Here is a 15,484-nt window from a genome sequence, read left to right on the forward strand (position 1 = left end):
GTTTCGATCTCACCCTAAAGATTAACGTCAGGTGTGAGATTATGGAGCTAGAATACTCCGAGGCGACGATACTGAGTAAAATATAGCTAACCCATCAACGATGTTCTATTTTTTTAATATATCAAAGTATTTTGTTAACACGTGCGTGTTCTTGATTATCTGTCATTTAAGTGTAGTACACACACTTATAAAGAAGAATAAACAATACGGTATATTTTTCTCTGCTGATGACAATATATATTCAATATATATCAACCCACCATCCACCAATGATCCTCCCAACTACGATGACTATACTTCACTAACTTTCCTTCACTTTACTCTATTTGATAAACTTTTGGTCTTAGTACAAAGACAATTTGAGTGATTTATACGGTACATAGAAATAAATACATTATACGACGTAGAGTAGGTAGATACCTATTTAAATATTAATTTATATGCGAGCTATTTTTAGGGAATCAAGTGAAAATCCCGATAATTCTACCAATGAAAATACACAGTTTGCGAAGTTCGGTTCTGCCTTTGGTTTGCATTAATGATTTATGTTTGAAAAGGTTGGGGTTCGTATAAGATCTTCCGTCCAGATATAATACCCTACTATCATTTGAATGTGTACAGTTGCAGGCGCGGATCTGATTTTTTCCAGGAGGGGTTCATAAAGAATGTTAATATTAAACAACCGACTAAAATATCTGATAGGGGCAATATAGGGGCATATTGTTTGGCATATAAGATGGTATGGTACCGATTATGTAATACTGTTCACCCGCTTTGTCTTGACTACATTAATTCAAGAAAACGATTGAAAACAAACTTTTTGGTAGCTGAGCTGGGGGGGGGGGGTTACGACCCCTAAAACCTTCGCTCTGGATCCGCGCCTGAGTAAAAAGGGTAGCGAAATTCGTCCCCAATCCCATTTTTACACAATTGACATGTTCTTTCAGCACTGTATTTATTTCAACCCGTTCGAGCCGTCATTTATTTTGTGTATATGTATTTCAATTTTCTCAGATCACAAGATCTATTGCGATGGTTTTATCAGCAACAATTGGAATTTTTACGGCGAACTAGCGGCATACACTGGGTCACGTGAACCTGCCAGACTTTGCGGTTGGGTGTCGTATGAAACTGGTGAAGCGGTTTATTTAGAATTTCCACCGGAAGGACCGGACAGTATCATCAGACAACCACGAAGAGATGACTGATTATTGTTTGCCAATTTCCTCGCCAAAAATAAATGATGTTTTATGTCTATCTATGCCTTTGTCTGCCTATCTATCACAACAGTTTTCGACAAGAGATATGGTCCCTTCTCATCGCACTTTTCACATAATACGGTGAGAAATTCTTCTTATGTTTCCTGAGTTTTCCTTTGAAGGGATGCATAGACTGTAGAAATAGCAGAATCAGCCAGAGGGATATGGATTACATACAAGAACAAAGTTGATTGGTGCCGTCTGGAAATTTCCGTCCAAAAACCACGTATCAGCTTCACTGAGTTTTTTTTTTCAAACATACGTCTATTGCAAAAATTACGATTCTTGATGTTGTGCTCGCGTTATCATACTTCAGGAACTCTTCCCCGTCCTCTCTGAGATACCATATATCTGTAACGAACAGTTCATCATGGTTGCAGGATCTTTCGGATATTTCTTGCATCGAACTCTTTGTATTACTTTCGTGCCTGTGAGTAATCAGCGTGAGGTATTCGGCTTTGTACATCTGGGTTCTTAAATCTTGAAATTATTTCTGAATGTATTCGGAATTTCTCTCGTATTTTCAGCTCGTTTCTTCATCTGGAATCTTGCTTTTGTCTTCAATTTCTGTCATATCTTTACAATGACTAAATTCAGCGGTTTCTCTTGGACCAGTGATTTCTTTATTCGTCATTAAGCTACCTTTACAGCCATCATTTCTTTTTACACACACGTAGCAGATACTTTCTTCTTTGGTGTTTGCTTTGTATACGAGGAACCACTATAACACAACTTTAGGCTACCTCTGGGGGTTTGAAGGGAAGTGAGTTTTTGAGGTGGTGGTGAAGTAGTTTTTTGTTACGTGGCAGTGAACAATAAAGTCGTAGCTCTTAGATCTGAATTCGGTCGTTAGATTCGTTTATTGATTCGTGTATTTCGCATTAGTCCGTCAGAACATCTGGTACTTTCAATTATTTTTGGGAGTGGTCCTTTAAGCACAGAGTTTGATAATAATAAACTTCATTGTCGAAGAAATATTTCTTTTATGACAAATAATCATGATACATACAAATTATACAGATGACGGAGAACAAAGCATTTAAATAATAGAAATAGTAAATAATTGAAAAGAGGGAGATTGAAAGTGTAAATTAACTGACTCACGCTTAATTTTGACTTTTAAAAGAAACAAATGAAGGTCATTCATATTACATGAGTTTTTTAGAAAACGAACAGTTTTATAAATATTTGGGTTGCAAAAATATTTTGTGGGATGTGTCTCGTTCTTTTGTCCCTACACAAGGGGCAGATTACTAGTACATAATATTCGTTTTCATCAACATTTAGATCACAGTATTGGCATATTCTTTCATGATAGGGCAAGACAGGACGTAGCAAACGACAAGATTGAACACGAAAATTATGATTGGAGCACCTAAATCTGGCCACTGATATCCGGATGTGTTTTCTTAAATTTGGATACGGCTCGTACATAATTGATGATTTAAAACTTCGACAAAATTTGGCTTAAATTGGAATTATTTAACCAGTTATGCCTGGGTAAATTGATCTTTGAGTCGCTGCTCAATAGAGCCGAAAAACCATTTTTCATTTTCTATACTCTGGTCATGCCATATCTGTCCATAGCCTAGGTTATTTAATAGATCGCGTGCGTACCCGTGGGTGACTGTATATATCAGCAAGCATAACTTCATATAACTTTCGCGTAAGCTTGTTTGGCTTGGATTTTAGTACCTTGGCCAATACTTTAGAATCTCCACCTTATTCTGGATAATTAAGGGGAAAATACCGAGCTCACCATAGACAAAACGGTCAGGGGTAGTTTGTTTTAACCCTATGATAGATTTGTAAAACTTCATCACAATTCTCTCTAACTTCAATTGTTTTTTAAACCCCATATTTCACGCCTATAACTCAGGACTGATACAACTAGACTATTGAAAAATTTTAATAACAATTCCGAGTTCATGAGTGGGAAATGCTGTGAGTGCTTCAGAAAAGCATGGTAAGCTGCACCTCCTTTTTCGGCTTAAGTGTCAACAGCAGCATTGTACTTTCCATTAAAATTAAACATAAGACCTAAATACTTGAACCTATTAACGCATTCAATGGCACGCCCGTTTATGTAGAAAATTGGGACCCTTACTGGCAGTTTTACGGAAAATGATGATTTTAGTCTCATCATAATTTATCTGCTTTCACAATAGTCAGATACATTATTAAGTGCTACCTGCAGACTTGCCTCTGTTTCGCCTAGTATGACAGTATCGTCTGCGTAGAGAAGTATCATTACTTTTAACAAACCTAAATCAACACCGTCATAGTTATTTGATCTAATACATTCCTCCATATCATTTATAAATAGAGTAAATAATAAAGGCGAGAGACATTCGCCTTGGCGAACTCCTTTGTTACATTGAAAATGATCAGAGTACGAGTTATTCGACTTAACACATGATTTAGCAAAGGAATACATAGATTTGATGATACGTAGACGCTTTCCCTCAATTACATTAGACACGAGTTGTTGGAGCAGTTTTTTTCGGTCGACAAGGTCAGATGCTTTTGAGAAATCCAGAAAGGCTGCAAAAAGCTTCCGATGTTTAATATAGACAATATGGTTTATAACAGCATTTAGTACAAAAAATCTGCCGAAAACCGGCCTGTGATTCACCTATGATAGAAACCACACCATGACGATAATCTGTCATTCATGGTTGATGGATGGTAGAGAATAGTTTTCCAAAAACAGATAAAATAGATATTCCCCTATAATTATTGGCTACGTTTCGTGGCCCACTTTAATGTATGGGCACTATATATCTTTGACTCCATGCCTCCGGGTAAAAGCCGCTATCTGAAATAATATTGAATAAAATTGTTATTTGCTGAATAATCGTTTGCCCTCCGGCAATGAAAACTTCTCCTTTTAGTCCATCGACCCCAGCAGATTTATTTCTCTTCAACATCTTCATGGCACGTAAGACTTCATTTTGCCCAATAGCCATATCTAGAGCGTGATTAATTTCTGGTTCTTCGTGGCGTTCAATTCGACTAGCTATTGTCAAGGATATCGAAATTTGAAGCATACAATGATCAGTAAAAGGCAATACGGGATATCGACAAATTCAAGTTCTTGAATTACTCGTTTGATGGCGCTAGTCAGAACCGGAAATTGGAACCTAAATCCGCCATGCTCTAGTTCATTTGCAATGAAAATCTCTCGCTTCAAGTTTTTAACGAGCGATATTTTACTTACTATATATCGTCACGCATAATCCTTTAAATATGATATCCTACCGCTACGTTGGATATGATAAAACCTCACTGCAAAGGCTAGAAATCACTATAAGTGTCCTAAAATTATCAAAAAACATTTTGCAACTGCTGACGATGTAAGGACTGGTTGCCAGGTATCACATGGTGGCAGCACTTGACGGCCCAATTTTGATTGTTGGTTTGAGGCCTGGTACTTTTCATATTTTTATTATGAATCTACGAGTTTAGTCCTTCTAAAATCAATTTCATTTCATAATATTATTTCATATTTATCAGTGTAGCCTGCAATAAATTTACCTTAAGAGTCTTAAACTCAACAACAAAGTGTTGACACCCGGCACCTGTCATTACTTCCGTTAGCTGCTTGGAGCGTCATCGCTAAATTTGTGATTTTTGGTAGTTTTTTTACATTTCTAGTGATCTTTAGCGTTCGAATTGAGGTTTTATCGAATTCAACACATTGTCAGGGTATCATACTCAAAGGATTATGCGTGCCGTTGTATAGTAAGTAAAATATCGCTAACCAAAAACTTGAAGCGAGAGATTTTTATTGCAAATGAACTAGAACATGGCGGATTTAGGTTCCAAGTTCCGGTTCTGACTAGCGCCATCAAACGAGTAATTCAAGAACTTGAATTTGTCGATATCCCGTATTCATCAGAGATATTAAAACATGACAGTGAGTCGACCAAGTGATAATCTACTAGTGCATAATCGACAACGCTATGGCCCCGAGGTTGGTGGCATGTAGAGTAACTGATGTTTGAATGCCAAAATAAATGCCTGGTCGAATAAATCTATATTTGTTGATTGTATGTCCACGTATGTTCGGTTTCAAAGCTGAATCACATTTGACGTTTACACATTGGTTGCATATTAGGTTCGAATCTGTCAATGCATTTTATTCTATGTAACAGTATTTCAATTAACTACGATTCTCATCGTCCTAGTGAATGGCTTTGCAGAAAACCGTCATCGCTGCTTTGCAGCTATATTTTGATATCCATGTTCTGATAAAACATCTATGTTTTCTATCGGTAGGCGTCGATTTTCAAGTGTAATCACGAGACAATGTGACGTCATAGTGATCTGACGTTCTCCGTCCTGTAGAACATAACCGTCACAGTCAGTAGGAACAAACATTAAGAAACCTTGTTTTCTTTTCACTATTATATCATGCCAGTTGTAAGCGTATATGTTACTACAGTAACCGGTCCTCCTGATGTTACCAGACTAACAACTGAACGACCATAATTTCCCACACCAGCAGGACAATACGGACCATAGCGTTTGACGTTTGCACCCTTTGATTAGTGCGCTGAAAAAGAATATCAGCGAAAATCCCAAGTATCCCAAGTATAGTTGAATGAAGCCTTTTTATCCTCCGTGTCCACTGTAGATATTCGAAGAAGTCCCACAATTCGAATGGATCATTCCACTTGATTATGGCTGTTGGTCAACAGCCGAAACGTTGTGGTTCCACCTGATTATGGCTGTTAGTCAACAGTCGAAACGTTGTGGTTCCACCTGATTCTGTTAGTCAACAGTCGAAACGTTGTGGTTTCGTTTTAATAGATTATATCTTTTAGAAATTCCAATTGTGGGACTTCGTCGATTATCAGTGGTAGTATACATTGTACGTAACTATTATATATAGAAAATAGTTATGATAGTAAACAAGCATGAACTTCTGCAACTAGTGCTTCTATCATCAGTATACATTGTACGTAACTATTATATATAGAAAATAGTTATGATAGTAAACAAGCATGAACTTCTGCAACTAGTGCTTCTATCATCAAATGAGTAAACAGGTAGTAATATGTAGGTTAAGTGATTTTATTAGAAATTACAAGCTTTCGCTGCTAGTGCACACAATAGCTTCATCATGCGTCATTTTCCTTGAAGCTTTACTCATTGCATTATGAACTAAAGCTTGCAATTTCTAGTCAAATGAAGCTAGCCTTCGCAGTACTATTTGTCTTCAGGATTACTGATTTCACACCATAGAGGTCAACACGGTTCATTTACAAATCGCTCCTCGTCAAACTCATCTGAGTTCGTGCATTTTTCAGATCAAAGAACAGAAACCAGACAAAAAGATGCTTCTTTATTTAGAATTTTATAGAATATATTTTATTTTGCTCTAACGAAATTCGCAATAATACAATCGAGATTTTAGTTATTGGCGATTTTCTCATTGATCCAATCAACGAATTTGATGACGTTTGTATAAACTCCTGGTTTACCCCGCTGGGCGCAACCGTAGCCCCAGGAGACGACCCCCTTCAGCTCATAGCGTCCGTTCACTTCGCACACGTATGGTCCGCCGCTATCACCCTACAAAATCATTAACACGAAAAACTACGTGATCGTCTGCTAAAATCGGTTAAAAACAAGGGAACTAATTTTCGAATTTATTGGACGCCTTGTAAAATGACATATATAAATATAACACAAAATATAATTTCAACCAAAATTCATTCCTGGAAATATATGAGAATTCATTAAATAGAAAATGAAATTTGATTAATTAGAAAATAAACGCCAAAATATGTATGCATATTTTTCGACCTCGATATTAATGTCGGCACACCGACGGACACACTTCACCTCAGAAAACGCATAGTAGTTACTATTGTATTAAATGGATTATCATTGTGTTTTACGGCGGCAAAAATAGAGCAGCACCAGCTTCACTCACCTGACAGGAATCGTGACCTCCAGCTACATAACCTCCACATATCATATATTCAGTGATACGTCCGTAGTTGTACCTGTTGCATTTATCTCTGGCTATAACTGGTAATAAAGCCTGTTTCAAATTACCGTGATTACTCGTTCCTAGAAAATTAGACAGTTTATAAATAAAATCGGTTAAGATTATTGAAAATTTTTTGCTTTATGGATGTGATACAGTTTGATATTTAGCAAAATTATTGAGAATTTAGCTTTCATCAAATACAGTTTGATATTCAACCAAAATTATTGAGTATCGAGCTTCCATCAAATGAAGTTTCACATTTAACTGAAATTTTGAGTATTGATTCCGAAACATCATGTATTGTAATTTTAGATTTTGATTGCTGATGAATACATTTCGTTTTCATGTTGAGGGTTTTACCTTTCGTAGATCCCCAGCCGGTAGCGTAACATTTCTGTCCGTCGTACACGTCCGACGATGGTAAACAAGCAGGCCAAACTCGATCAGTCAGTTTTGCCGGCCGTTCCAGTTTCAATAAAGTGATGTCTCGATTCGTTCGACTTTTGTCGTAAAGTTCATGGGCGAAAACCTTGGCCACTTGAATTACTTGTCTGTCCGATTCGCGGCGTGTATGCATGCCTAAACCGACTTGATAGTATTTCGGGTTAGCGCCGCTAAAATGTAAGAATTCATGAAATAACAACAGGGATAGAAAAGCTACCCTTATAGGTCATCCAAAAACGATGTCGTGTTTCCCATTGCAATTGTTTCTCAAAGGCGACGAGGGAGGCATATTATTATAATAAACCTTGAAATGAAATATTTAGAGGAGGATTAAAGGAGATCGTCAGCGAGTCAGCTTTTTATTTTTGTTAACCCACTAAGGTATAAAATGCAGTTAAGATGGTATGAAGGATCGAAGTCACCACATACCAGAACAGATGGTAGTTGATATTTTAGTAAAGTAAAGTTTGCAGTTTCCAGCCCGATAAACACGTATTTCGATCACCTGATTTATTTGATAACATTTTCTCGTATCTCCAAGCAAAATAAGGAAATAGATGATACGAACACAAATTTATTGATACGGGCGAGAGTATTCTATTAACTAGCATGAATTCTCACACTAAGACGCGGTAGTACTCATTGTATTTTTTTTACCCGATTTTCGTCAGTGGTTTTTCCGACGCACGCAGTGATGAGAAACACACGGTTTCATTTTTGAATGGCCTAATTTCACGATTAATTCGTTTAGTGCGTATTTATTTTTGCTAATTTTGTCGCTATGAAAATGTGTTTAATGTGGCGAAAAGTAATGTTTCGAGAAGGTATAAAAATACCCTCGGTCCCCTTTCTAGCCCCATCTCTCACCTCCTCTCTCTCTCTTCCTCGTATCTCCTTCTCTTTCCCTACCCTGCCATCCTCATCTTTATTGTCCTCTTTCCCCTCCCTCTCTACGTCTCTATTTTCCTTCCTTCTCTCACTATGCCTCTCTCCCCCAGACACTAGTACAACTTACATGCCGATGCAATGAGCAGCGGTCACTACCCATTGAGGATGAATGAGAGTTCCTCCACAACCTACTCCATACATACGAACCATCCAAGGCCAACTGCCCGGTCGAGCTTCCCTGCCACCGACAATTCGAAATCCGTCTAAACCATTTCCTAGAAACGGTTTGATCTTCTGCACGCCGCATTTACCGTTCCCGGGAATAATCGGTTCGTTCGTTATCGGAGCAGGAGTTGTAGCTGATAATAGAGAGAGGTAGATTTGAGTTTTTTAGACTCAAAAATGTATACAAATTTAAAATTTACTAAAATAGATTGTACCCGTTCTATGAATACAACTCGTTGTATGTATTTCATTAAACTTGACGCTGATTTCTGCAGAGAGAGTTCGTGCTTTATTCTAATTCTCGATTTTAATTCTTGAGAGAATTTCATTTCAATTTGAATCCTTGAAATCTATTTGATTTAATTCAATTCCATTAGAAGATCGCACAATAGACATGATACCAGTGCCTTGCAATTAGTAAAGGTTCCTATTATTTCACTTACTTAGGTCCGGTCCTCCTACAAACTGGTATTTGATACGGAAGCCCTTTGCGTTGGAACGTTTGGCTGTTACTGCCAGGTAAACGTCTCTGGCGTCTTTGATGCGCATTGTCGGTCCTTTATCGCCACAATAATACATATATCGGGACCAGGAACCTGAAAGCTTCTTATAGGTTATTTTCAATACATCATCGTTCATACGGCAACTGAAACAAAATAACAATGTTTATATCAATAAAATAAGTTGGATGAGTTGTGTTAAACCTAAATTAGTTCCTTTCCTTTTAATCAGAAATGCTTCCAAATTTAATTAAATTAGTTCATCAACTTTGAACTGGATTTTTCCACCTCCCAATCCATATATTATCATAACACCCACAAAATATACAATATTATCCTTCTTCTACTCAAATATGAGTATGGTTTTCATAAATAATTGATTCATTTAAGAGAAAAGTTCATTCATTTTTAATTGAAATGTAGAAGAAATTGGATGCGGACGACCAACCATCTACTAGCGAACCTTGCGGATCCTCGCCTGCCATACGTGGAATCCTCGATTGTCACAGTAGCACTGCGGGTCCCCATAATTGTCAACACGGTTCGTAAATGATAAACACTACGTTGTTTTAAGTGGCCCTCGATATCCCAGATGGGGAGGGCCACGTGTCCTACTCACTCGTAAGATGCATATTGTTTCGGTATATCAAATTCTTTCGTTTCGATGACGACGTCATATCCGCTCGGCACGTTCAGCCACCAGTTACATCCTCCGCTTGGTAAATTTACCCTGCCGTAGTTTCTATGTGAGTCGATGGTGGCGCTGTGTTGGCTGAGAGATTTGCCACATTCAAAATACTCTGTACGTTCAAACGTAAAAAAACGTGATTATTTACAAAAATCTTAAGCATTTGATTCAAATATTCTATCTAAATCGTCATTGGGTCCGAGTTGTTAGATTGACTATAGAATTGCCGGTTTTAATTATTATTATTTATTTTTCCATTTTGAATTATAATAATCGTACAAAGTAATACAAATACAAAAATTCAAGATGGAGGGACTAATGAAGAAACCTGTTAAGGTTTATATGATATTCATGCCACCCTCGTACACCCAATCACACTCTCTTTCACACTACATTCACACTGAAAATATTTAAGTGCCAGATGGCAGAGACTGGCAAGGTTATCGAAACATTAATTGAGAAGATACTGTTTGAGAGCACGTTTAAAAACTGGAGGGGATACTGATCCAATGATCTTCAGTGAGTAAGGTAAGTTATTCCAAGTTAAAGGGGCTGATACTTTTAATGAAAATTTCTTTCGATTGGTACTAAATTGTTCTACTTTGAATGCATGACGGTTTCGAGTATGATGATGGTGAAAGTCGGAATTTAATGAAAAATAATCTGAAAACGAGTTAGGCAGTAGTGAATTCTTATATTTAAATATGAAAAAGCACAATTGAAATTTCGTCATTGCTCGAAAAGTAAGGATACCTAAGTTTTTGAAGATGGGGGCTGTATGGTCAAAGAAGGTAACCTTCGATATTACCCTGATCGCACGCTTTTGAAGTAGGATTATTGGCCTGATTCTCGATTCGTAGTTATTGCCCCAGATAAAATTGCAGTATTGGAGATACGGGTAAACAAAACTATAGTATAAGGTTTTCATCACTAAAACTGGCAATCGTCTTTTAACTCTATTCAAAACACCAATACTACGTGAGATCTTTTTACAGACAAATGATTTGTGGTCAGACCACGTCAGTTTACTATCAATATATAAACCAAGAAATTTTGTGGAATGAACTTGCTTTATTGGGACATAACATTTTTCAAGGTTAAGAGACAATTTATTAACTTGAAACCACATTCGAAGTTTGATGAGTTCATTGTTTATCAGTTGGAATATCTTCTTATGATCTTTTGAATAAGCGAAGCATGTTGTGTCATCTGCAAAAAGGGTGAAGTCAAGAATTTTTGAAGCATTGACACAATCATTTATGAATAATAGATATAAAAGAGGACCGAGAATAGAACCTTGGGGAACTCCGATAGTTATACCCCTTCTTGACGAGTTAATACCATTAAAACAAACAATTTGACTACGATCAGACAGGTAACTTTCGAACCATTTGAGAGGTAAACCCCGAATACCATAGTGATCTAATTTACCGAGCAGAATTGTGTGGTTGACCGTGTCGAATGCCTTCTTTAGGTCTAAGAAAATGCCTATGGCTGAATATTTTCTATCGAGGTATGATGTTAGGGTGTCTGTTACTTTGGCAAGAGCAAGTGCTGTGGAATGATTTGATCGAAAACCGAATTGATTTGAAGAAATAACGTTATGTTTATTGAGAAAGGAGGATAATCTGTTAAAGACCAGCTTTTCTAAAATCTTTGAAAATACCGGAAGAATAGAGATTGGACGATAATTATTGAAATTTTCAGAATCTCCTGATTTAAATAACGGGTAAACTTTGGCTTGTTTCATGTCAAACGGAACAATACCATTATAGAAGCTACAATTAAATATATGCGATAAAGGAGCATTTATTAGATCTATTGTGTCTTTAAGTAAAGATGTACTAATACCATCCAACCCTGCACTTTTTTCGGATAAAAATTTCTAACTATAGATTCAATTTCACAAGGATTAGTAGGAAACATAAAGAAATTTTCGTTAGTACGATTTTTCAGATAATATGTGTAGTTGTGACCAGGGAAATCAGGTATAGTCTCAGAAATTTGTGAGCCTATTTTAGAAAAGAAATCGTTAAACCCACACGCAATGCGATAGTCGCCTTTGAATTCCTGGTTATTTTGTTTAAGAACACTAGGTAAAATAGGAGAAGATGATTTACGAAGTATCTGGTTAATAAGTTTCCATTTAAGTTTCATATCAGTACCTATATCGGTAAACTTTTGAGAATAATAATCAGATTCAGCTTTTCTTAAGATTTTAGTAAGAATGTTTTTATAAGAATTGTAACTATTCTTGACATCCACGGATGTAGAACGAATTGATTTCTTATAAAGTCGGTTTTTGTGCTTAATGGAGTTAAATATCGCTGGAGTAATCCACGGCTTCTCAAGGCGTTGTCTATCATTTAGTTGGGTCGGGAGAAGGGGGAAAGCTTCATTAAACGCAAGATTAATTTTATTTGAAAAATTATGGTAGGACTGATCAACTTCTGAGCATGAATAAATATCATTCCAATCAGTGCTTAATATGAGTCTACGATACTTGGATATATTTTTAGCACAGTAAAAACGCTTCATATTTTGTCTGTTATTTGAACAATTTAAAATCTTCTTGCACATTGTAAAAACAGGATAATGATCCGATAAATCAGTACAAATAATCCCGGAGGTATGATTAACATTTAAATCATTAGTAAAGATATTATCAATAACAGTGGATGTGTTCGTGGTTACTCTGGTAGGCTTATCAATCAATGGAAAAAAAGATGATGAAACCAGAGTATCCACGAACACCTCAGTATTTCTGTGCTCATCAAATTTGGATAAATCTTTATTATAGTCACCGATAAGGTAACACCGTTTGTTTTCGCGATTGATATTTACAAGTAGTTTTTCAAACTCTTCAACAAAGGGATCGAGCCTTCCTCCTGGGGGTCTATAAATTACTCCCATAATGATATTGGAGCGTTTGCCCATATCAATCTCGATAAAAAGAGATTCGAATGTAAGAGAACTTGGTGCGATATCGTTGCAGGTTTTATATTTCAATGAGTTCTTGATATAAAGAGCTACACTCCACCACCCTGGGTTTCGATCCTGGAATTGAATTCGCTTGAATAACCAGGGATATTATACATTATACTATTATCATGGTCATCATTTGTCCATGTCTCTGTGAATCCTAGAACAGAAAATTTATCGGCCGAATAGTAGAGAAAATCCGTTATTTTATCAAAATTTGAATTGAAACTCCTGGCATTATGTGAAAAAAAAGATAAATTATCTCCACTTGAGAGTAATTCATTTTCGTCGTAATAACGACAGGTATTATTGCCTGATATATCAACCATAGAATAAATGTTCTAGTCGAGTGAACACATTAATGTCAACATTGACCCGAGTCGGGACACTCTTTCAAGAGTCTTATTCATCATCGCCATCTGATTCCACATTTGGTTTTTTCGCTAATTTTTCCGCACTGGGTGGAGAGGTCACCGATCTATTCTTTCTTTTGTTATTTGATGGCGTAGACGTAATGTCAGGTTTAAGAACAGATTCAAAGTTACTGGAAAGTGCCGACTTTCCTAAATCATTAAGATGCACCCCGCGACTATCACTGACGTTGTAATACCTATCTCGAATGTTGCCTGTAGGTTTGATGATCACATCATTATTTATATAAATCATATTTTTGCTTAACACAAAACGCCTCCATATATCTATTTACGAAACCAACCGCTGCATTATACTCTTTTACGGTAGGAGATGACCCCTTTTTAGGTATAATGCTTGATACGCAAATTTTCGATTTCGGGAAATGCTCCTGAACTTTCGCTAACCCAATGGTGAAGTTCATTTTAACACTGTCAACATCGGATCTATGACGATTAATGTCGTTAGTTCCGAGATGGACCACGACACTTTCAACAGAATCGGGATGGGCAATATTTGAGCTAACTTTCGAGAGTAGTTGGTCGATGTATTCAACAGTTGCTCCTGACTGATGAATTACTTTTCCATCGGGGTATTTAAAATCCCGCATGTTTGAGTCTCCAAGAATGACAATTTTCGTGCCGGATGGTTGATCAATTGGCTGGTCAATTGAGTGGTCGATTTTAGTACTGTTCGAGCCATGACCTTCCCATGTTCAAAGAAAGGCCACTGTCGGACCCAAATCATCCACGACGGTGGAAATAAAATGATATGATATGATATGAATTGCTTAAGAATCCAGTTCCAAACTCTTGAACTTTGGAACTGGATCAACGGTGGAACTAAATCCAGAACTTACAGTTCTGGGTCCAGTTCCACAGTAATGAGTTAGAGTTAACTCTGGGTTAAAAAGTCAATTCATTTTCAATGAGTTAACTCTGAGTCAAAATTAATTCACAACTGTGGAACTGGATCCTGCAGCGATTAGAGTTATAAACTTACCGGCGGCTGATTGACGCAACAATGCAACCAGAAAGACAACAATCAACTTCGTCATTGCGTGCAGTATCTATGGAGACTGTAGCACTGACCTCGGCAATGACCACTGGCCATTTTATACAGTCTGGACACAGGCTTACCGATAATGTATCAGTCAGGAACACGATAAGTCAGAGATTAGTAACTCACTAATGATAAGAACATTGAGAGTTACATCTATTATAACTGATAATGATTGATTACAGCGAGTTAGCATCGAGGTGAGGTCACATCGCTTCCGCCGCTGCCGGAGTGGACCACGTGACACCCGGCTTGTCACCAGATGGAAATAACTCATAGCGTCATGGTTTAGTACAGCTTAATTCAAAGTATATTGTTAGAAAATCGAATAAACCATTTGACAACTGGAATTGTGTTAGGTTTCGGTGGTTTCTTTTTTATAGTTTGTGACGCGTCTTTTTACCGGCTGGGCGGCTCCGCCCACCGGGTGATATTCAGAAGACCCAGGAAACCAAAAACAATTTAACAGTTTTCCTCTTGCGTCCCGCTTTCATCTAACGATAGCGCAGAAAACGAATAGATTCTGTCAGTCCATTCTCGGCATACGTGTCAAAACTGAACGTGGTAAGTACACCCGATTGATAGATTGACGGGCAGTAATATATTGGTTGACAGTCATGTCAAAAAATAATCATAACTCCCTTCCTTGTTTATCAAGCTATGCTAGAATCCTACATGTATGAACATAGAAATATCATAAACTCAATTGTCTGCTATTCACACGCCGGCTTAAATATTTGGGATACTCTCAATTATTCGACAACAATGGCCGGTCCCATAATATCGTACGTGCTACCCAATCAATTCAATTCTCTTTACAGGCCGACTTCAGAAAATATAAGAAAGGTGAAATATCGGATTCAAATCATAGCAGATATACCCTACAACAAATATAAGACTGATTTTAAACTAGAAAAATATCTTTGCATCTCTAATAATTTTTACAGCAGGTCAGGCAATGGAAGTTAAGAAATACGGTGATCTTACCGGCACCCCGCCTACCACCAGGTTTTCTCTATCTACA

General features: G+C 37.1%; 1 protein-coding gene across 2 annotated transcripts; it reads right to left on the reverse strand.

The window, feature by feature from the left end:
- Window positions 1-6,648: 6,648 nt before the first annotated feature.
- Window positions 6,649-15,484, reverse strand: LOC141910838 (trypsin-like). 2 transcript variants are annotated; one of them, XM_074801681.1, is made up of 7 exons: window positions 15,448-15,484; window positions 9,940-10,120; window positions 9,264-9,466; window positions 8,723-8,954; window positions 7,624-7,877; window positions 7,204-7,343; window positions 6,649-6,839 (listed from the first exon to the last, which is right to left on the reverse strand). In XM_074801681.1, exons 3-7 carry the CDS (start codon window positions 9,457-9,459, stop codon window positions 6,678-6,680), a joined length of 984 nt encoding a protein of 327 aa, XP_074657782.1. In that variant the 5' UTR covers window positions 9,460-9,466; window positions 9,940-10,120; window positions 15,448-15,484; the 3' UTR covers window positions 6,649-6,677. The 2 variants fall into 2 exon arrangements, with proteins under 2 accessions (XP_074657782.1, XP_074657781.1); XM_074801680.1 differs by lacking the exon at window positions 15,448-15,484 and adding an exon at window positions 14,404-14,600.

Source organism: Tubulanus polymorphus, chromosome 9, assembly GCF_964204645.1.
Source record: "Tubulanus polymorphus chromosome 9, tnTubPoly1.2, whole genome shotgun sequence".
NCBI lineage: Eukaryota > Metazoa > Nemertea > Palaeonemertea > Tubulaniformes > Tubulanidae > Tubulanus > Tubulanus polymorphus.